This window comes from Dendroctonus ponderosae, unplaced genomic scaffold (assembly GCF_020466585.1).
Source record: "Dendroctonus ponderosae isolate FM_Combo_2020 unplaced genomic scaffold, Dpon_F_20191213v2 Dpon_F_20191213_1, whole genome shotgun sequence".
Taxonomy (NCBI): domain Eukaryota; kingdom Metazoa; phylum Arthropoda; class Insecta; order Coleoptera; family Curculionidae; genus Dendroctonus; species Dendroctonus ponderosae.
In genome coordinates, this window is record NW_026017110.1 from 54972663 (window position 1) to 54996269 (window position 23607).

General features: G+C 32.2%; 1 protein-coding gene across 4 annotated transcripts in view; it reads right to left on the reverse strand.

Moving 5' to 3' along the window:
• The window catches only part of LOC109537920 (tyrosine-protein phosphatase 99A), a 298832-nt gene that overhangs the window by 49414 nt on the left and 225811 nt on the right, over positions 1 to 23607 (reverse strand). For all 4 annotated transcript variants that reach the window (XM_019904885.2, XM_048661512.1, XM_048661513.1 and 1 more), the window contains one exon: positions 7160 to 7338. In XM_019904885.2, coding sequence (XP_019760444.2) covers positions 7160 to 7338 — 179 coding nt within the window. The remainder of the gene's footprint in view (positions 1 to 7159; positions 7339 to 23607) is intronic.

The following is a 23607-nucleotide window of genomic DNA, read 5'->3' on the forward strand; positions in this document are numbered from 1 at the left end:
ATGAGGCACGTATTTCAAAATTATCTGTATTATCAATATACGTGTCAGCGATTTTATTTCAATGTCATTAAGAACCGTTTCATTTCCGGTGGCCCACCCTGTATATGAGCGAGCTTAAAAAGTTTTAAAGAGTGTGGATGGAACGATGGAAACTGTTGAGAAACGACTTCCGATTGTTCAAATGTTGACGGTTGAAAATCGTCCTCCAGCCGACTAAAACAATTAAATTAAAAAGAGTATTTGGACAGCCAATGACAAAGCAGATCTCCAGCAGCTTCTGGGGTATAGAGATTACAAGTAGCTGCGGCTCCGTCTGCATTGCTACAACCAATGGAAGCACGTAACTAGGAAAACCTGAAAATGATTTCCAAAGAAGCCGCTGTTTTCTACCAAACACATCACATCTTTCACAGAGTTACAAGAGATGCTATTGAGATCTTCAATCGCCCAGATAATTGCAAGATAAAGGAAGCAATTAAACCAGAAGAAAAAATTTAAAATGAAATGTAAACATGCAGATGATGAATTTAATTTAATTTGGGCCACCGCAGTTAACTGAAAACACGAATCATGACAATCTAAGACTTAATTTGTGGCATTTTTATTTGAGCTCCTACATAAATTTATCATGGAGTTTCATCTGCATACAGCACATCTGTATTTTTAATGGTTTGATGGAATATTTACCATAAATTCTTCTGGTATTATAATAGAAATACTGCTGATTTAAGTTAACAATATATTAAATACAAAATTTACCTTTATTAGAGCACAGTACATTACATTTTTAATTAGTGAGACTTTGGCAAAGCTTCTAAAAGCATTGAAATTAATTAAATACCCTGGATCATTTTAAATGTCGATAGTCGGATTTCAGGTTGAATTAAAATTGTAACTTTATCGGGATCGAAACGCTGGTTGTTTTTCACCTACAATATTAATTTCGTTGCATCATTTATTGCCTGCGCCTATCATTGACTGTTGCCAATTTGATTTTCCTCAGTTTAGTTTAAATGGGGTATTTTACAGCGATTTGAAAGTTACTAATGACTCCATTCAGGGGTTTTAACTTTGTAATTTGAAACGATATATGAGATATAATCAGACGTATAATGAGAGGTTAAAGTGCAGACTGAAGACTCATCTAGTTAAAAATACAAGAATATAACTACAGTTTTATTTTATATGTTTTTACTTAGTAAGTAGTACACATGCTAGAGTTAACGTTCTAAAGGATGTTAATCTCAACGTTATCCATTTAAAATTGAGAGTAACATGTTTTGTTGAGTAATGTCCGAATATCAAATTATTTTATTAGTGCTTTGAGTCAGGTTGATATTATTGACAACTACCTCAAGTTCATTTGCAGAATATTTCTTATGCAAGTTAAACGAATTGCTGCCGATATGAGAATCTGTATTTCTTTAGGTTACTTTAGAAAATAAAAGCTTTTTAATATAATCGTTCGGAATATCTCATTGAAAAAAAATTAAATGTCATAAAATACTTTTTCGGATAACCAATTGTTACGGCCTAGATGTATTTTCCCGAAATATTTCTAAGGTTTATCATGTTCTTGGATTATTTACTTTTCGCTGATAAACACTTTATTCAGTTCTCGACTATATTTAGAGACAGGCAGATTAAACACGATTGCGGCAATTAGCTCGAGTGAGCTTTAACAGGGTATAGTTATTGTTATTGAGACGCCTCTGGCTTTACAGCGCGAGAGAGACGACAAAATTAGCTTCCTCAATGTTGAAATGAACATTCCCAATAAACGGCTCTTGGCTCTTGTACAGCCCTTTATAATTACAATGTTTCTACGTTCTCTAGGGCACAATTAAAGAAAACCCGGTAGTACAGATGAACTTATTTCACCAGTAACTGCTTAATCTTTCTAAGTTGGTGGTATCGGCCACAAACTGTTAATATTATTGAGTCATTATTTATATTTGCATGATCCGTAAGAAAACTATTATAAGAAGTAAACATAAAATAATAAAAAAAAACGTTAACTAGCCTTGTTCTAGTTTATTCTGGAAAAGCATATCGAGTCTAAGGTTCTATTTATCCAAGAATGTGGGAGTTTTACCACAAGCTCTCATGATAGTTTATTTTACCTGGAAAGCCAATTTTAACTTTCCGTTCAACTAAATGGAAAGGAAACCCGCAGGACTTAAATAACTTGTGTGCTATTGTACATTACCAAACCATTAAATTTGATTGAATCAACCTTATTACTTTAAATATACAGTTTTGTTATTTCCATTTAATATTGTATGTTGTTTGAATCAACAGCATGTTGAAGTAATATTAATTTATTTATTATTAATTTCCAAAATGTTGTTAATTTGTAGTTTCGACTTCTAAATTGTACAGCTTTTAGGTATTGTCACATATTTCAACGTGTTGTAGTTGGGGCTTCGACTTACTTAAACTTAAATAAGGCTCTAACCTTCAAAGAGGAATTATAATATTCAATAAACATTCGTTTGCCGTTCATAAAAATAAGCAACATAGGCCCGTTGGAAAGTGACTACAATTTTCACATTTACCATAGAAGTTTTTAATGCAAGCTGTATATTATTCCAATATTTGTTGGGTCCAATAAACTTGGGGTTAAGTACACTTACGGTTACCCTTCTCGTATTGTTCAGTATTTCACAGGCCGTTTTATTATAAAAACTCTTTGGACTCAATGTTGACCGATCCATGTCACACATTAAAAACTGTTCCGGAGGAAAATCTAGAATATTAAATATGACAGCGAATAGAACTATTGGAAACGACATTTTTCAAAATTTTTAGGTAATTGCGTTAATGGAAGTCTTGTTCTATTCATAATTAATTTTGTCAGGCAGTTTCTAATCATCGAGATTACCTACTGCATTTGCATAAAGTTTAGTCACAACGATATTTTTAAATGAATAAATAAGTCATTCGTGAATAAGTGTTGTAACATAATGTACTCGACGGTTTTTTGTCTCTAAGAATAATGATAAACTAACCCAAACTACTGCAGTCTTAGTAACAGGTTCATTGTTTTTAATGCAAGAAAATAAAAAAGAAAATAGAGTAGGCATAGACAGTAATAATCGAGGTGGACATAGATGTTCTTCTTGAACTAAGCAATATTAAAGTAAGTGTATAAAGTTATTAACTTTTCTATTGCAATCTACTGCGAAAAATAATTCTGTACTGTATCCTAATTATTGAAACATTCCTCTAGCCGAAGAAACTGTTAAAACATTGTTTGTTGTAAGAAGAACTAGTAAAAATGGCTACAATGGTAGCTGTGGCCAACAGTTATTACAACTCGACTATGGAGTACTTAGTATTATCTTGGATTGGAGGGAATTAAAATAATGTATTTTTTTTGGCAAGTTTAAATTCTTTTGCGTCTCAAACACTCTCATCAGAAGTTCTTTAAGTATAACAAGAACATGCAACAATGTTAAGATTTCAAATATTGAACTGAAATTCTAATGTATTAAGAAGGATAAGAAAATTCTTAAATTTAGTTACTTTGCCGCACAATGTTGGCTGGAGAAATGCTTACTTTCTGATATTTACTAAAGTATCTCAGAGGTTTATACACAAACAGTCCAAAAATGAGTCTAGATGAAAACTTACTGTTATCAATTGTAATGACATACGATAGATAGGAACCATTCGGCTAACAAATTATTTAATTAAAAGGTAATAAAAAGTCAGTAGAGATATTAAATTATCTTAAAATATCTAAAAAATAAGTGAAAAAAGAATTTTTCACTTATCGTTGCCTATTATTTTTCAATATGTTTGCTTATAACATGTTCATTTGGAGTGTGTTTACTATATTGAGTAGTCAAGTCAAATCGCGTTCTGCTTCGTACTCCAGGTCTGAAATTGATAATTCAGGTCAGCTTTCCGGTTCGATATAAAATGAAGTTTCGAAAATATGTACAATGCAAATAACGTTCCCCGTAGTAAAGAGAACAATTTCATGCCCGATTCTTGATATGGTTTTTATAAATTTTACTTTGTCAGTTATCTACGCAGAGTTAAGTGTCTGTTTATGTCTATAGGGCCTAAGAGAGGCATGAAGATCCAAGATCTGTAATAAAGTGTCCGTAAACTAAAATATATTTCCTAGCAGACTCAATTTAAGTAATCATATTCTATTCAGCACTTTCAATATTAGCCTGGACAGTGTTGGATAATATTGGGCAAATATAAGGAAACATGTCTACATGTTATGCATAGTAATTAGATGATTTTACTAACTGATGAAATATAATAATAATAGGTGTTTTTTTTGAGTGATCCTCCAAACTATAAAATTTTCGGTTACATTTAGGCAAACAAATAATTAGTACTGTGTCTACTTTTACTGTTGCCTCAACCTTTCCTCTCTTGCATTTTACTTTGATACAGAACCTGTTTTACTTGAACCGTTGGAATGGATTTAGTTATTACACTTCAATGTTGAAAACTTTTTTTTTTTTTTAAGTTTGACTAACAGGTGCTCGAACATGTTTTCATAGTTTCGTTTGCTAAATACTTTCATTCTTTAAAGCGAATCTTACATGAAAAGAGCCATCTCCATTACTTAACTCGATGGAAATGTGGTATTCTGCAATAAACACGTGTCTTTCCCAAAGTTGGACGGTTTCGATGTTACCTGGTGTTAATGCATTTAAGAACATGTTTTAATTTATTTAATAATAGTTCTATAAGTAATACATTTGAAAATATGTTGGTTGATAGCACATATCTTGTAAAAGTTATCGTAAACTAACATTTACAAATATGATCAAACAATAGAAATAATTGCATGTATTGAAAATTATATTTATTTGGAATCCGGTTCAATATTAGAGTGAAAAATATTATATTCGTATTCTTTAAAACAAAACAACTGGAAATACTTGTTTCACTATTCCGATTATTTGAAATCACCATATTCTAGTCACTGATCATCAAATACTGGTACAATCAAATGCATAAAAAGCTAAAACTCTTGGAAGTTGAAGGCAACTTTTAAGCACGAATTACGAACTTCCTCACGTACAGACATTCGTTAGAATTTAACACCGTTTGAGTTGCCTATTTAGGAATTCTCCATTATTTCTGAGTTATTTACCGTTTGCTGGTCTCTTCTTGTTTGTTGTTTCCTTTTATTTTATATAAAGATTGTCGAATCTGGGAGTTTAAGAGATTTAAACTACATCGGAAAATTTATTTTTCATGAACGTGATCTTATTATTTTTAACTGGGTAATTTTGTACAGTCTAAATACAGAATATCGTCTTTGTTTATGATTATTTTAACCCAAAGTTCATTAATCTCCGCGTACTGGCCTCTCATTTTTTCCTTAATTCTGGACGCAAAAAGTCAAATTTATATACGCAAATTGCGTAGCTCACAGCTGTTCTTAACAAGTTCAGGAATGTACAAAGGTGCTTAAACATTATTAATCTATTGCTGCAAACTGTGTTTGACAAACTATGTTCACAAAGTTAAATTTTGCAAGTCACCAGGGTAACTTGTTACGCGGATCATGCCATTTTAGTAAATGAAGGACTAGACAGTGGACCCTTATTATTTAAAACTTATAATCAGATTTAGAAAGTTCCTCTTATAGTTTTAGGTGCTTAGAAGATGGGTCAGTGGCATAACTGCTAGAACAAAAACACTACGCTTATGTGATTAGATCACTAGTTGCTTAATAATTTACTCGATATATATGTTAGATATAATATTCACTTACTGATTTACAACACATCTGAATACTCTAGGAGCACGTACAGTTTAAACGTTTCATCGCTTAATTTCCAGATTGCTTTGAAATAGTTGAAAATCATTAATAATTTGAATTTTTAACAAATAATTTGATCGATCGCTGACCTAATTTGAAATTTTTATGCCATGGACGAATGTTTATTAAAGTTCTGGTGGATGTTAAAAATTAATCACTTTTTATTATATGTCATTTTGTAGTACGTTATATCACATTAACAATTTGGTTAAAACATTTATATTTACAATAGCTGAAACTCTTAAAAAGAAGTTTTAAAATGTATGCAAAAAGAAGTACCGGCATCGTTTTACAACCACACAGTAAAATTTCTCTATTTATTTAACTTCCAATTATAAAAAGCAATTCGACTCATGCTATTGGCAAAGATCAATCCGAACAATTTAATAAGAAATCGAAGCTTGAAGTGGTAAAACCTTGAAAAGTCGTTTAAAACTTCTCTATAGTTTAAATTGACAATTTATCGAACAATTCTCTCAGTTGTATTGCTTAAGTCCTCAAGGGCCAACTTTATTACATACACTAACTTCAATTCTACCTAACTCCATTTCGGATTAAAAAAACCGTTTGAAAATAACTGTATCGAAAGAATTGGCCGGAAAAATCATAAACGGAAATTCTAAAAGTTTTATTCGGGTTGAACAGATTGGCTGCGAAAGGTTCTTTGAAATTGAACAATTTAAGTCTCAAGAGTCATTCGAAGTCCACACAACTTCCGGCACATTCCGATAATTCAAAATTGACTTGGCATTTTTCGGTAATATTATCACTATTATAAATTTAAATGCTGTATTTTCTTTGGGAATTTTGAATTTAAATTTTGCTCTCTTTTTTAAATTCGAATGTAGTTTTAGGCACGATCAAGTTTGCTTGGACGATAATTAGGACTTACTGCAATGGAAACGTGTATTAATTGTATAATGTGTAACAATATAATGTGTAATTAACATAAGTATAAGATAACAATAACTATAAATTTTTAGTATAGAAGTGATGCGTAGTAGCTATGAGGAGTATTTTATCTGCTTGCGTTTATACTAACATCGGTCTTGAACCAAAGATATTTTATATTTTCCATCATGCATATATCCCTTATTTAACTTTCTTTATTGTTGATTTTTCGCTAACTAATAACCGATGTGAGAAAATTGTATGACAAAATTCAGCGAAACTGCTTGGGATATTGTCTAAGAAATACATTTATACACACATTAGATATGTAATATTTGCACGTATTAAGACATTGATTTTTTGAATCTGAATATTTAGTTTTTTAGTACCACATGTCCTAGGTTTCTATTGGATCAACGGTTTTAATTGAACTTGTTGGTAAAGACGCATACAACTAAGACTTACCTTCTCTCAAAGTGACCATAAAGTAAGATGGTTTGCTAAAATTACTCGGACCCATTTCGTTCCAAGCTATTATCTGGAAGCTATAAACTGTGTAAGGCCGCAAGTTTTCCACATGAAACGAAGTCTTGTTGTTCAGAGTCTCCACTTCCTTGGTCGTGAAATTTGTGCTCTTCGGTATGCTGAAACAAGAAAATAAATTTCTGACAGTGATATATTGCGTGGCGAAGGTACGGCGGGCTACTACAAAGGACATTTTCTCGAAATCATCGCAAATTTGAGATCAATTCATTGATGCTACTCCATTTATTCAGATACGCTATGACAATTTCCGGTTTTTCCGGTGCAATTAGACATCGTTTCAGGTGTTACTTCTTTTTATTACTTTGCTTACCATATTTTTAAACTGCGTAGTTTTACATAAACTATCATATAGTGTGATGACAAGTAGGTACAAGACCTGACCGAAATAGAATCTCCATTCTTATTCAGCTTAATATTCAATAAATACAATATAATTTTGACTCGAACTTGAACCTGGCATTGAAATTTATTTTAGTCTTTTATTTAACTTTTAGTTCAAGACATAAAAAAATTGCTGTAGTTTAAGAACCTTAAATAATGTACATTGCGTCACTACGTTTGATTGACAAATATTGAAGCGGCAAGGCACAATTTATTAATAATTGCGAAAATTATACTCATCAAAGGGCAACACGTACACGCATTATTCTCCCCCATTTAGTCAACTGTGAGATTTCGCACGAGATAACGACTTGAGCTAAATGGCATTTACTTTTTGGGTTTTCATAGGGAATTTCAGAAGAATTCAACTTTAAGAGATGTTTAGTTTAAGAGGTAAAATTAGTTTCAAGTGTCTCTTGGAAATTCGTAAACAATAGATTTCAAAAATTAACTAAAGTTTATCATTTAATATCACAATTATAATAGATAAATGCGACGTCATTAACAGTGCAAAGTCCACAGAGCATCAAATTAGTGGAAATATTTTTCATCCTCAGAACGCAACTAGAAATGTTTAGAGTTTCGCCGTTTTCAGCTCATTTATTATTACATTCCACTAGTGCACTTCTCGACTGTATATTAGTAGGATATATTTCCACTATAATATAATAAAATGCTTATTGCCATCCATATAACCGGAATTAACGAATAAATCTGCAATATGTTTGTCATTCGACATTCAAAATTGAAAACAAAAGTTAAAAAATATTATTAAGTGCTAAAATATTCAGCCATTAATTTTTAAGACCTGTTCAACAATACAGAGGAATCGTCTACTTGCCAAGAGAATTTTCTTATTATTCTTTGAAACTATTGAATAATCCAAAATAAAATAAAAATAAGTACATGAGTATATCAAAACTGAAGTTACTAACAGAAAAATTAAAAATGAAATTGTTTCTGATAATACATTATGCAATAATTTGACCTCGTTTTCGAGATTTGAAAACCAGCGTATGAATAACAAATAACGGTTTCACAGATTTGTTCAGTTTCTTCTGACTTCGTCTTCCGTTTCCTCAGAGTCTTCTGCATATGAAGATTGAATAATTGCTCTATTGTTATTAATCGGTATCATACAATTTAAAAATATTTTACATTATCCACAATTTATTAAGAAAACTGGTGTCATACACCTCTAAATTGTGAAAATTATAATATTTCAAATAATTACATAGTTTTCCTTTGAGGTTTAAGGTATCTTTTTTATGCCACAAAACTGAATTACTTAATATGATTTGGTTCAACCAACTTGTCATCGTTCCGCAGTTTTTTTAATTCTAGCTCCTTGTATTTCTCTTTTCCTATAAAATACATCTAATTAATGGTTGATTTTCCAAAAGTTTAAATAGCCGTCTACTGGATCATATTCCACTATTAAGATATTTTTTGTCTCATTCACCACTTTATTCCCTTGTCTTGAAATATGAGAAGCTGACACTTACGTAAGCAATATGTATCGCAGGTAGAAAGTTTTTCTCCATTTCACATGTATGTGAAGTTCTCGATTCTCCTGTCGGCCTCTTCAGATGGCCTCTTTTATAAGATATTTTAAGAATTCCCCGTAAAGTGCACATTTGAAACGCTTGGATTTTATTTGTAAGTATTGGTTTTAATGTGAGTTTCTGCTTCACACCGGTGGAGCGACCAGGACTAATGTTTTGAATATTGTTCACCCTCTTTTTATTTTCCACTTTAGACGTCATCAATTTCAGTTTTCGATTAGCATGCACCAAATATATTTTATCGACTCTAATTAATACAGATTTTATTGCTTTCTAATTAACATTATTTTAGTTTTGCTCATTCTAGCTATAAAAACAACGCTTTCTATTTATCTTTCACTTTTTTTTGTTTAATTAATTAAAATAATATAAATAAACTAAAATATAAAAATTAAATAATACAACAGGTTCTTAATGGTTGTTAATCCTTAATTATATATATATATATATATATATTGAAAATGGAAACTAGACAATCTGGAATGTGATTTTTGAATTACTATGCGTCGGTTTTCAAGTAGGTATAGTAGTATGTCTCATAACAGATTTAACATATGAATTCATCAGCTGTAATTTAATTTTATCAGCGCAGAGAAGTTTGCCACGACTTGGAAACCTAAAGCATACATATTATGATCTGGAATATCCTGGAAGTGATTCAGTTAAGCATGCAAGGCGAAAACTTTAAACGGGATATTACATTACTACTCGAAGTCATGAATTTAGAGACAAGTTTTAGGCTTTAAATATTTGGCCTATGATAAGCGTGATTCACTTCACGCTTTATAGTCCCAGTCAATTGAAACTGCATTCTTAAATTTATGTTATATGTGGGAATTATGAATCAACACCGTAATAAACTGTTTTAAAAAAAAGACAAATTTATTCAGAGCAACTGATACAAAGATCTGACCACGACAAAGGTCTCGAACAGAATCCTAAAGCTAAGTCATACAACTGCGAAGGTAAACATTAAAAGCACAATCAGCAAATACATAAGTACTGAGGTTGCAACTGACTAAGCTAAGATATACCAGAGGTGTACAAAAGTAGTGCATATAACTTGGGTAAGCGGAATGGGTAATTGAGCTCTTGATCGAACATAGCAAAAATATTCAACACGATAGTGTATATTTTGCATTGAATGCGAGAGACACGTAAATCATAGAGTTATTGCCTGATAGAGATTTATCGAGGAAAATCTGCACTAATCTATCATGTTTACACAATCGTACAGATGGGTCTGATTTGCCGAAAATAAAAGTATGGACATAAAAAGCTCTAATGGTCCGGCAATTTTTACTCAGTCCTCTAAGTATCAACATTGATATAGCTTGTCGTGCTTTTATTACACCAGCAAAAATGTGCACCAATGATTTTGCATACCTCCGCCAAAATATGAAATGAACATTTTTGCCCAAACGAACAGAAACGCTGCTTTAATAAAGCTTTGATATCGCCTAATGGTTCATGTCAAACAGATTATGTAAACAATCAGTTTCATTAAACAATTTCGGCATCATTGATATTCTACCCACATGAAATTTTCGCAGCTTGCACATACGATTTTCAAATGAGAAAATCAGCAAATCTATATTCTTTCAAAGCGAAATATTGGAATGATTGCCTGAAATTAAAATAACTGTATACGACGGCAATAACATTCCTGTTTAATGAATGTGCGAAACGAGTAGGGATTTATTTCTTATTGTACGATTTTTACAATATGTAATAATGAGTAAATTGATTGTGTTTTGATTTTATTATTTAATGTTTTGAATTTATTTCGCCACTTGTACCGACCTAAATCATGCTTCCCAATTTCCAATTCGAAATTTTAAGACCTTTTAAAACTCAGGATTAACTTTCGTTAAACATTTAAACATTAAGGAACATACCATTAAGGTTCATTTGATCGAGAATCAATATACGTCTGCAGTTCTATGTTTGTGCAATGTTGGATTTATATTATGATATTATACTTACACCATTAAGAAGGACTCTAAACAGTGAAAGAAACATCCCATTAATACAATTTGCGAGCTGAAACATATCAATGTAAATATTGTCCACCTTCAAAGAATTTTCCTCATTTCTACAACATTGCTCAATTTTTTTTTAGATTGAACATACAATTGGATGTTTTCCTTCTTCTCAGTCGCTACTTTGACAAAAATATCCTTCGTAACCAATTATTTTATTTTTCCGAGGAACGTATGTTCTCGGACTGTGTTATTCAACTTTGTACACCTTTAATTATAAAAGGACTCATTATTTTTATCAGGCCATCCGATAAATTCTCAAATAAAAACATGAAAATAATTTTTATCGCACCTACACGTAAAAATATTTGGCATAAATTCTGAAAGCTGTTGAGACGAAATCGAAGCGGAGATGAAAGTTATGTGGTAGAACTTTGCTTTAAAATCGAACTCCACGATTTGTCTGTGCACAAATAAATTGGTCACGCTGAAATTTGAATTTAAATAAGTCTTACAAGCCAACGTGAAGCGTGGCTTTAAAAATGCGATGGAAATAAAGGGCCCTTTTAAATATTAAGTGTAACTTAAAGCAATATACAGGGTAAGCAGAAAGAAACTTGACTCTGCCAGCTGAAGATAATGAAAGTTTAAGGGTAAGTTACTACAAGTAATAAAAGGGTCGTATCACTTGAACGTTTTATACCAATATTTCTAATGATTATTCGACCCACAGCGACTTAAATAGCATCTTTGGCAAAGTATCTACGAACATATTACATGTTTTAAGAATACTGATTGATTTAAATTGTACAGTAATAAGTTCACTGCTTTTAAAGCAAGTATGTATTTTACACCAACGCAGATACATACGGTATAAAAGAAATATTACAACAAAACTGAATTATCTTTATTGATATGTATACCCGCACGTAGTGAATGTGGCAATTTGTGCTGCGAATTAATCAAATTAGCCCTCACACGTTTCAAAATATTAATTAATTCGTGATAAGCGCACCCTAATGTAATATGCTCCAATTTTCATAATATGGAATTTTAAATTGCCCTCAAATATTCGCTTGCTTCGTTTTGAACTCGTAAAGGATAGAGTTTGTACAGTTTTATATGGTGCGATTTTTAATTCAGAGTGAGCGGCTCGCGGAATCAAAATACACTTAAAGTAATAATTAATCAATGAGCAAGTTCCATAAAAACCCTTAAGAACAATAATACTGAACATAAAAGTGTATTAGAGCTAACATTTACAGGCATTGCCGTTCAATAATATGAGCCTAAAAAGAGAAGTAAAAACGAAAAAAAAATATCAGGTTTTATACAGCGAGGTTTCAGAATTCTGGGTACAATATCTTCAAAATATCTACGTGGAGCATTTTAAGCGCTACCCAACTGATGCAATGAGCTTTGTACGAAAATGTAATTAAAAATCAAAATTGCTGAATTATTGTACTCTGCTGATATTTACAGAATCAAAATTAATTACGGCTACGATTAGGTGCTGATTTGCTAGTAATCGTGTGATGATTTCGAAAGAAGGCACCTTTTGTGGACTCGTCTGCCTAATCTATGCAAAAATGTTTTATTCAGCAACTTTAGCAGGTTTGGCGTGAGTTTCTTTTGTAGACATGTTAAGCAGTTTTCCGAGTAGACTGAATCCACCGGGAATAGAATCAAATGCAGAATATTTACATAAAAGTTCTTAATGTTGGGTTGTCAAAAAGACCTGCACGTTCAATCAAAATTAGTTATATCTGAAACTCTGTTCGACAATTTTCTTAAACATCTTTGCGGCAAACATAAAGACGTTTGCATTAATTACTTATTTTTAGTTGGTTATAATTAGGCCTTAAGGCGTTTTGAGACAGTTCCACTCGTTTATATCGCAGTAGTTAACTGATCACCTATCCCCATAAACTGATGAGCCAGCAGATCATATGTTCGTTTGGAGACAATAACTACCAAGGAGATGTGCGGAGGCCAGTCAGTCAGAAGTAGGCAGTCAACGAGTAACTTTTATGAACTTTTGTAATCTAACAAAATAAAATTGTTTTTAAAAAGGGCTCTCGCCGGTCTCATTAGTTAATTCAGTTATTATGTTCTAGTACACATACTTTATTAACGATTAACTTAAATGATTTTCAGAAGTTGGCATTTCAGCTATAACAATGGGTAATGTTAGCGTATGACTATAATTTAGTGAATGGCCATCGTTTCTAAGCAGAGTACATCAGTATGAATTATGTCAATGTGCATATATAATTAGAATTTCAGTAATGGAATACATTTTTCATACCAGTCAAACTTAATAATTTAAAGCATCGAATGACATCGTTAATTTGCTCAATTAGCAGACTAGTTATTAAAAAGTAAAATTTTAATTTCGTGATTAGTTCGTACTTTTTTCTTTGTTATTACTTAACGCCTGCTCAAAAAGCAATAAAGCGTCCCTGTTGTATTAGCTATGAACCAGAACCCAAAAATACAAGTTCGAGAGAGCGAGCTATTTAATAATAAGCATTTGACGAGACTTATTGCTCAGAGATAACGAGTTCGGCCACCTAGTTGAAAGTTAATACTTGCATTAATATGCAAACATTCTAAGATTTGCTCCTACCCGGAAATCGCCTGTTTTACTTAATTTGATACCATTTTTCTAAATTAAGACATGTTTTGTTTCAACTGAGTTCATGGAACCTCCAGAGCCCGATTATAGAAATGTGGTGACTGTCCTAACCGTTTTACCGCAAATTGTAATTCAAATATAAATAAAATGGAATCGTGTCCGTTTAGATCCATCCAGTTCTATTGGAAGGGTTCTATTGGAAAAAGATAGAGGCAAATACTTAGATTGGCCTGAAAAAAGTCAACATTGAAAGAAAGATGGAATCAAGAATAGTATCAGATCAACAATGTGGGCACATGGTTGTAGCTGTTTCAACATTACAAATAAGTTATGAAACTGGCAGTTTAGCATCGGTCCAGGAAATATATCAATATTATTTTTTTAAAACCTGTATACGAACTTTTGCTACATTTATTTCAATAGACCACGTAAAATATCGGAAAAAGACGACAAATGTGAATTTATTATTAAGTTTCTATCAGATTTGAAAAAAAAAATATTCAGCAACGCAACAAACATCTTGAATAGATCATTTTTATATGATTACTAATTACTATTATTTATTAGAAACATTATCACAAAAGTATTGGTACTTTTTCCTGTAAACTTTTTTTTCGATTTTTTAAGTCGAAAACGACATTTTTACAACTTTGGTCTTATTGTTTTCGAAATAATTTAACCTTTTTGAAAAATTATATACTTAACACCAAATTTATTTTTTTTATGCATTTCAAAAGCTTTATATGTCCAAAATTCTACTGCTCTAAAAAATACTTGAAATTTATTGTTTCTTGTATCAGTTCTTAATTAGTAGATGAATTTCATTTGGTTCGGAGAAGACATTAAAGCATTGTAAGTACACGTAAATATATAATGTTATTATTTATCTCTGAAGGAACTGCACGAAAGTCTTAACTATCTTATATAAGATGATGGTTGCGAAGAAACACTTATCGTAGTTATTTTAAATATATCTGTGTGCGTTGATGAGTAAATATACAAAGTTTATTATGTGGATGGAAAAATCCGAAAAATGTTTATTATTATACAATATTTAAAAACAAATGCTCTTGAATACAAAATCAGTCGCATTAACTGTAGGTCAATTATATTGAGTAAAAGAATTTCAACATTCACTAGGGACGTAAGGGACTTAAAAATAGAACGGGTATTATACCAATCCGAACTAATTAAGCACAACAAGGGCAAAGAGTATCCCTTCTATATTCCCTTTCAAATTTAATAATCCTTCGGGCATTCCACGCTGGTTATGATTATATTCTAAGGGCCTTTGGTTTTAGGTTTTCTGAACATCAAGATTATAACATATTAAATAAGCGATGTGCAAAACGAGAATAAATTTGCTTTTCTCTTATGCAAAGGATTTGGTGGTTAATAGCGAATCAAACCTTTAAATTATATGGTTTTTTTTCGGTTGGCTGTTCTTTTCCGGTTATAAATTTTTGGATAATATAATATACACTTCAGGGTATTTGAGATTAGGCTTTGAAAAAATGATGGAGTTTCGGAAGAAATCTAATTAACTGATATTACTTTTTTCATACAGGAAATTTAAACAAAAATTCGTCAATGCTTCAATCAGTTGAAAGCATGACATCCTCTGAAATTTCATTCAGCTATCAGCTAGACAAATCAGTTTAATTGGTGGTATTTAGCGATATCATGGAGCTATTAATCTCTATACAAAATACATCACGATGGTGACACATAATAAATTTTACTTAATTCAAGTCCTAGAGCCGTGATGTCAAATAAAGTTCCGGAAAGCTGTCCTAATCACCCCGATATTTAGTGTACAATAGCTGCGTACACACAGGGCCATCGGTATTAAGATTAGAGTTTATGCGATGGATCTGAAGCACGTGAAATACACGATGCAAAAAGACATAATGTAAACTTTTAAATTCCGACTGAAAAAAACAGCTTTTGAAATATAGGTACATCATTCTAAGTACTTTTAAATGCGTTGTTTTATAAATGTCAGTAATATTTGGAATTAACAAGACAATCACACTACTCAATGTACAAAATAGGATAAGCTGGGGAGTGTGCTATTTTATCACGATGACATTTACGATTGTACTTTTAATCCTATTGAAATTGCAATAGTATGTTTTTCAGTTTATTAACTATGTATATAAATTTTTATAAAAGCGTACATTGTTATGAGAAATCCTTAATATTTAATCATTTCAACAAACTACACACTGTAAGGTTGCTGTTGGTGCCTTTTGTTTTCGGGGACTTACAACTATTGCCGAATTTTACGAAAATAGAGGCAACATGAAACTAAACCCGTTAGTTCCAAATTCATCGGGTTTGAACCTCAGATAAAGCCACCATAATTTACCATTGATCGCCTTGCTCTATTTTTACAGTGAGAGGAGATGGAAAATATTTCTAATTTCCCCAGCGTATTGATTACCTCTGTTCGAATTTGGTTGAAATGGACAATCGGCTAGTTACTGCTTTTCGGTATGCATAAGAATGACAAAAATAGTACTTGATCGATTTCACGCTGTAATGGCTATCTATAGTCATGAAACAGAGGGCCAGGACAGGAAATGTAGTCTTAAGGCGTTACCGATTTGCGTGTAACTCAATTTTAATTGCCAAATTAGAGAATAACTATTGATTGGAAAACCATTCCCTGAAAACGTACCTATATTCCAAACATCAATTTTATATAATAATGTTGATTAGAATCGCCCTCTTAGGCGGGGCAACTTGTAATTATTACGCCATTCGAATACAAATTTCTATTAGTAGTATACGCGAATCTGGGTTGAGCTTAATCGTTCGTTTATTATCAGGTTCAACATTTTGGAGCCGCCAGATATTTATGATAACTTCCATTTGCAATTTGCATTAGCCGAAATTAAAAAGACTAAAATTAAACCATTTTGACTCGTGCAAAATATTCTACAGGGCGTCCGCCAACTAATGGCGTACATCGAATCCAGTCTTCCTTACTTCTGGACGCTTTCGGGGAGTTTTCGGGAGTTGCATTTATTAGATAATTTATTTGAAATTCTAAGCGGTATTAGTAGAATACGGTACGAGAAGACGCTGTCTATATGTGATATTAAAACATATTTCTTATTTTATTGGAAGTAGCTTTTTAACAGGTGCATCTGGTTAAGGGACAATTAATATTTCGAGTATTTTTTACCTAGAAAAATATATTATATATATATTATACTATATATTCAAACAAAAATAATTCTAAAACTTTCACTATTTGAGTCTCAGCATATATTTCTGGAGGCTTTATTAATCAATTAAATAAATTGAATCCTGGTTAGAGCCAAGAGCTTCGCTATGCATTTAAAGGTCTTTCATTTTGAAAGATAACATCCTAGGAGGGACGGCAATAAATGCCTGTCAAAATTTATTTGAGCTAACACTTAGAAAAAATGAAAATTAGTATTTACATTTTGCCTTGCAGAATTATTTTCAAGTTACAGGATTAAATTAAGGTATTATTTTTACGCCTAATAAAAGTTACATATAAGCATAGCATACGTTTTGTATGTAGCTCATTTAAAATATACAGGGCATCTCACGTTCAGCTTCCATTGGAATATTTCGGGATGTAATGCGATTTGAATTCTGCAATTTTGGATAATGGAATTTTCGGAGATGCTCGTTTGAGATGAAATAATGGCGACATTATGCTAGTTCCGGTTATACCAGAAGTTGTCTCAAACTTACTTCTTTTATAACTTATATATCTTCTTATATCTCGAATAACAACCTTTGACCAACTTGATTAAGCTGAAATAGCAAGAGCTGTTACAGCAGCCCTTTATGTCTAACATTTCAAAGTGTTTAAGAGTCAAGGGGGGGTTATATTGAACATTTATATTAAAATAAATTGTGTGATTAATTTGATTATCACGTATTTCTTTTGATTCTGTTGATCCCCGCAATCTTGTAAAAAAACGTGGCCACCATTAAAACAAAACCGTAAATCGTAAATAGAGTTAGGTATAGGGACAGATCGGAAATATTCTGGCGTATCCATTTAATGAATCCCCAACGTATCATCGGATTTAAAATAAAGAAGTTTTTCGAGTTTTTTTGACATAGAATAAAATTGTTATTTTTCCACTTTGCTGTATCTAGATTTCCTTTTTCGATAATTCACTATCACGCACAATAATATCTAATTAGGCTACTCAGATATTGAGTTTCACTCTTTCATCTTTGAAAGTATATTTAATTTTTGGCAACACCCTGTAAATGGAACAGGACACAATTTGCAGCATTCAGATCGCACTACTTACCGAAATATTCTAACGATGACCGTGAGACACCCTGTATAATGCAACAGTAAGAATTGACAATTTCAATATTTAAACAATTTGCTATTATTATATTTCAGTACTGTTCAAATTCAGATGGTAAACTACTGCAGAAGAAACGGCCAAATTGCATAATTTTACACTAGTTTTACAACAGATTAAAAATGTGTTTAGAGTCCAAATGCTTCTTTTAGGATCTCTTACAACACCTATAAAATGTTATGCGCTTTTTATACGAGACGCTGTTTTTCACGCTTATCTCAGCGCGTTAAGGCAACTGCTAAAATGTTGTGAGCTGGTTTTAAAACTTAATACTCGAAACTATAAATCTCCCATTTTCACACAGTTTCGTTATTGCTTTTGAACTTGAAGAAACAATACCGATAAATCCGAGAACGAAACTAACAAATTTCATGCCGATGGATACAAATCACTAACACCCTACCTTTTAATCGAATAGAAAGTAAATTCCGAAGTTTTTCATTTAATAGGACCCAAGTTTACTCGAGGCCGGACTTCATTTTATGTTAGTAGAAGGAGTTTGGCTTTCCTTTGTATTCTATTTCAAATTTGCTAGAATTCGTAGCAAAAAGTAACGCACAAGAAAATGTATCTAAATGATTAATTACGTAAGTAGTGTATCAGTCGCTGAATGCACGTAACAATTAATGCATTACTATTCCAGATCCACACATTCGAAAAAGTGATCATCAATTTAGCAGTATATGTGTGTATTTCATTATCTCGTGTCTCTCATTCAATGTCAATAACGTATAACGTTGCTGAAACGAGCCAGGCAAATATTGGTATCTAACACTCCATCAATTCGGTAGTCAGACAAATATAGAGAATTCACAAATAATATTGTGGACAACTTAAAAGCGTCCGAGAGTTTCTCGATATAATGATCAAATGCCACGCTAACATAATAACTGACTTATACAAATGAGGCTTTTAAGAGCCTCATTTGGTAAGTTGTTTGAAAGTGGTAAAATTTTCGGGTTTCGAGGTTCTGAGTGATGGGGTCTTTCGTAGTCTTAATCTTAGGTCCTAAATTCGAAATTGATCTTAAGCGTTCCTGTGTTTGAGGCAGCTGATTTGTCCACTTGTCCCAATCTGCAATTTGCTCGATGTATTCCAAATTCTGGGTACAACAGTTCCTTTAGCAGTTCTTTTATCCTTGAAGATTAAGTCATCTGCACTGAGCGTTCATGGGTTGTTTACTAATTTTTATTTCACGTGTTTGCATTTTCAATTTTAACGTTTAATAGGAAGTCCAAAAATTAGTAATGTAATCAAATTACAATAATAATAATAATAACTTTAATAAATAACAAATATCTTCCTAAGGAATGGAGCAAGCAGTAGTGTTGAAAATGGTTGATTTAAATCATTCAACTAACACAAATAGTTAGAAGGTTGTTGTTGAATCAAAACATTTGAAAAAGTTGTAGGGTATATGCTTAAGTCCGGTGCATACTTTCAAAATCTAATTATTCAGGAGCATTTTGTTAAGCAAAAGCAAAAGTTCAAGGAGTGCTGAAAACAGATTGTATTTTAAAATAACTAATAATGAACGATTATGTTATTCAGTATTTTTTAAAACGACGATATTGAATTTAAATAGAAAATGTTTGCAGCGACACCACAAATACATCTTGAGACTGGACGTTTCATTAGCTCGTATATCATTTTATATTTAATGCTTTTAACAAGATGAAGTTTTGTTCTAAGATAAAATATTTGAGAACGATTACAAAATCTCTAATAAGTGAAATATCTAAAATATGTTTATTATACCTATATACTAATTGGATGGTCTTTACAGCTTCAATCTAATTGTGACGAAGGAGGTCCACCAGGTTTTAGAGTTTTTCAAATATTGTACGTCTAACAAGAATTGAAATACAACTCTCTACTATTTCCTTCATTTTTCTAAGAAAAAAACCTCAACTGCTGCTTTAAAGTGTGTAAAGATTTGCGACGGTACAAATATAATGATAAAAGCAAGAAATAAATATAGTGGATTTCTGAACACAACCGATGTGGTAAATTAGAGAGCTGACATCTCAAGTGCATGTTTTCCAGTTTCCCTGTATTTATTCTCACATAAAACCGTCAATGGCTTCTTTGAGGTGACGCCAACAGCAGTCGGTACCTTTGAGTTTCGCGGCCGGTATAAACAAAAGAGCAAGAGATTGAGCGCTTTAAATGAAATTAAAGTCAGCAGTTTCCATCATTTATCTTTGTACCTCAACTAGATTTGAAATTTCCGAACCAGTGCCTTCGCTGCAGATGTGGGGAAAATCGTCAAAGGTTTATGAGGAGGGACAACAAGCCGTTGGAACAAAAAGAAGACTAACTGAACCAACCTCAAAGAGATACGTTAGACTAAGGCAAGCAACTTTATGCAAGTTGTCGTCATAGAGGCCACAGAACAAGTGGCGTTAATAGGCAATGACCTGGAAGCGGTCATTCTTCAAGCAAGCAGAAAACTTTTTCTAATGTAAAAAAAGTTTGGCTTAAAATCAACTGCTTTAAATCACCTAGAAAGATCTGCCGCCGATAAAAATTTGCAGGGCAGCTGAAGTATCATTTCGTATATATTACGCGATCGTTGTTCATCAACAATGAACAAATTAAAGCAAAAGGGTGAAAAAAATAACTGAAGTTAACTATGGGCGAAAACACCAAGCAGATTGCCACAGTAGATTTTACTATTAAGACATATAATAGGCCGACAGTATCGAAAAGAATTACAGCCTAAAGTGAAAGAATACTAATTCAAAGGATGAACAGATTCTAACAGACCAGTAAAGAACGTGTTGCAAAAATTCTCAAGATTCCATCCATACGGAATAGAAAAAGTTTGATAGTTCTATCACCAGCTTGCCGGGGCAATTAATGATCACTGAAGCAAGCGGAAAAGTCGTCGCCATTCTTGACTATTTGATTGCCTCCAGACATAAAGGAACCTTTTTAGATCTATCAGTTGATAAGGGTAATCAGCAGTGTGCAGACTTTTAAAAAGCGTAAACCAGAGTTATTACTCGTAACATGAGATGTTGATTACCGTTGAATGTGCATGGAAAATTTAGATAACAGCACAATAAAACAAAAGCGCTAACAGTAGTTATGAGCAGAAGTATTAAAAATATTTATTTCTTGCCTTTTATCAAACATTGTGTACCTACAATAAAGTTGAAAGATGGGCATTTCGATCAGGTCCTGATATTTAACGAACATTTTAAGGATAACATTTAATTTTCGCTGTGGCAGGTAAGAATGAAGAATTATTTTAAACTTTGCTCGATGCACTAAATAACTTCTGCATGCAACCTCGTTTCCCGTTTAAGGAAACCGACATGTTTAATCCATGTTTATATTTACATGAATGAAACTGGAAACATCAAATGTATGTTGTCATTGACTTTTACAAAAAAGGGAGAAAGCTCGTGCCCGAAAATTGACTTTGAATAATAAATGTTCAATTTCGAATTCATAGTTTGCTTTTAACAAGCACTTTGAATGCGCTTTCAGAGAATTGGTCCCTTGGCGTTGACCCCACGTATGCTTAAGTGGCTCTTGGGGAGACAAACTATGCTATCAATTAGCGATGGATAAGAAAATTTGACCGTCCATTAGACACCTAGAATTATCTTCACCAAAGACCTAGAAGGATATATTTGCTTTAAATGGCTGCGCATAACTTTGATTCCGATAAGCTGTCCAATTTTTATTGCGAAAGCAATTTCAAATTCCCATTTTCAGCAATATTGATTTGCATCATTTACGATCGTTTGTTTGGACAGAACAAACATGTTTGTATATATTTGTTGGTTTCGCTCTTATGAATCAAGTTAGGTAAAGTTACCGCATAACGCTATTCAATAGCAGATTTGTGATTGTTATTCTCGGTTGGTAAACCACATAAATAGTAACCAATTATTGTCAATTATTGTTTGATAGCATAAATCTGCTTCACAATTCGTAGCCAGATTTGTGTGTTGATTCGCTACAAGAATTATTTTATGTTATTTATTGTTAAAACTGTTTTCTTGAGAAAACTAGGATTTAATTAAAATAAAACAAAAAAATATCCACACAGGTCCAATTTTCAGTTCTCATTGCCATTCGAAGGCTAAATGAGTCCAGTGAGCCCAAAAATAATGATAGGTACTAAACGAATCCAAAGAAAGCACCGATAAAATAATTGATAATAAAAAAGTCTACGAAAAAAAGTTTTTAGAAAAAAACAAATCATTGTTAATTTTTCTTAAAGTGAGTCTCCTTTGATAGCACGCTGGGGAGAATTACTTTCTGGATATGTTCCTCATACCTTCTGCAGACGGAGATCTAGTCCACTAAATTATCTTGTGCGAACAATTATTTACAAAAAATGTAAAAACTTGTTATTATAGAAATTTGCCCAATGCTATTTTTGAATTTGCTTCCATATAAGTATTTAAAAAATCTCCAAATAACCGACCGCACATCCCTAGATAATAATGAACTACACTGTTGGAAAACAAACAGACAATATGAAGCACAAAAAAAGCTTCATAAAAGAGATAGATTAAATAACAGTTAGGCGGTCGAATAAATTTTTTTGTATCCAGTGCTTATTGGCGTTCCGAAGAAGTAGTGGGAGAGCAAATGCTTTTTCAGACTAAAGTCAGATCTACATTGGCTTATATCTGGAGGGAGTGATTTCGGTAAAATTAAGTTCGTTTTGTTTATAAGTTGTTGGTAACTGATTGAAGAATCTTGCTGGAAAACATTGCATCACAAATAACTCCATCTCAAAATCGACAGTATATTGGGCGAAAAACGATGTCGGATCTGTTGCTAAGCCTTTCTAAGATTTAGTTAAGGATATATTTATCTTGATTCAAACTATTAGCTGGAATTTTACCAGAAAATTATTATTCAATTTGCAAATCCCGTTTGGCTTGCTTCTTTAATTATTGCGTTGCCCTAAAAATACGAACTTCAAAAAACATGTTCTCTCTGTATGCAAATATTCAGGTCAGCAAACAATAAAAAAAAACTTCAGCTTAAAAACTATCACATAGACGTATTACATCAACTAATACGTTGAAAATCCAGAGTATATTGGCGCTCTTGGATGCCTGTTAATTTCATGAGTAGGGGGTATCCAATACCTTTTTATTCTTGCGAACAATATTGAATTGGAAACTTCACTTTAAGGAAAAATATAGCAAAATATCAGCTGCGTGTTCTAAAACGGCTTATTTTTTATTGCTATTCATCGAAATTGCTACTATATTTTGTTCTTAAAATATTTGGGGCATTAATTAGGCTTTGTTAAAAAATTTAGTACCGCAGTGGGTTGATTAGTAGATGACATGAAACGTACTTTTTGCTATTGCATTCAATTTAATGCATGAGCTCTAGCTCAAATATTAACAAATATTTCAGCTCACATCTTGAATAAGTATTTTGATTAAAT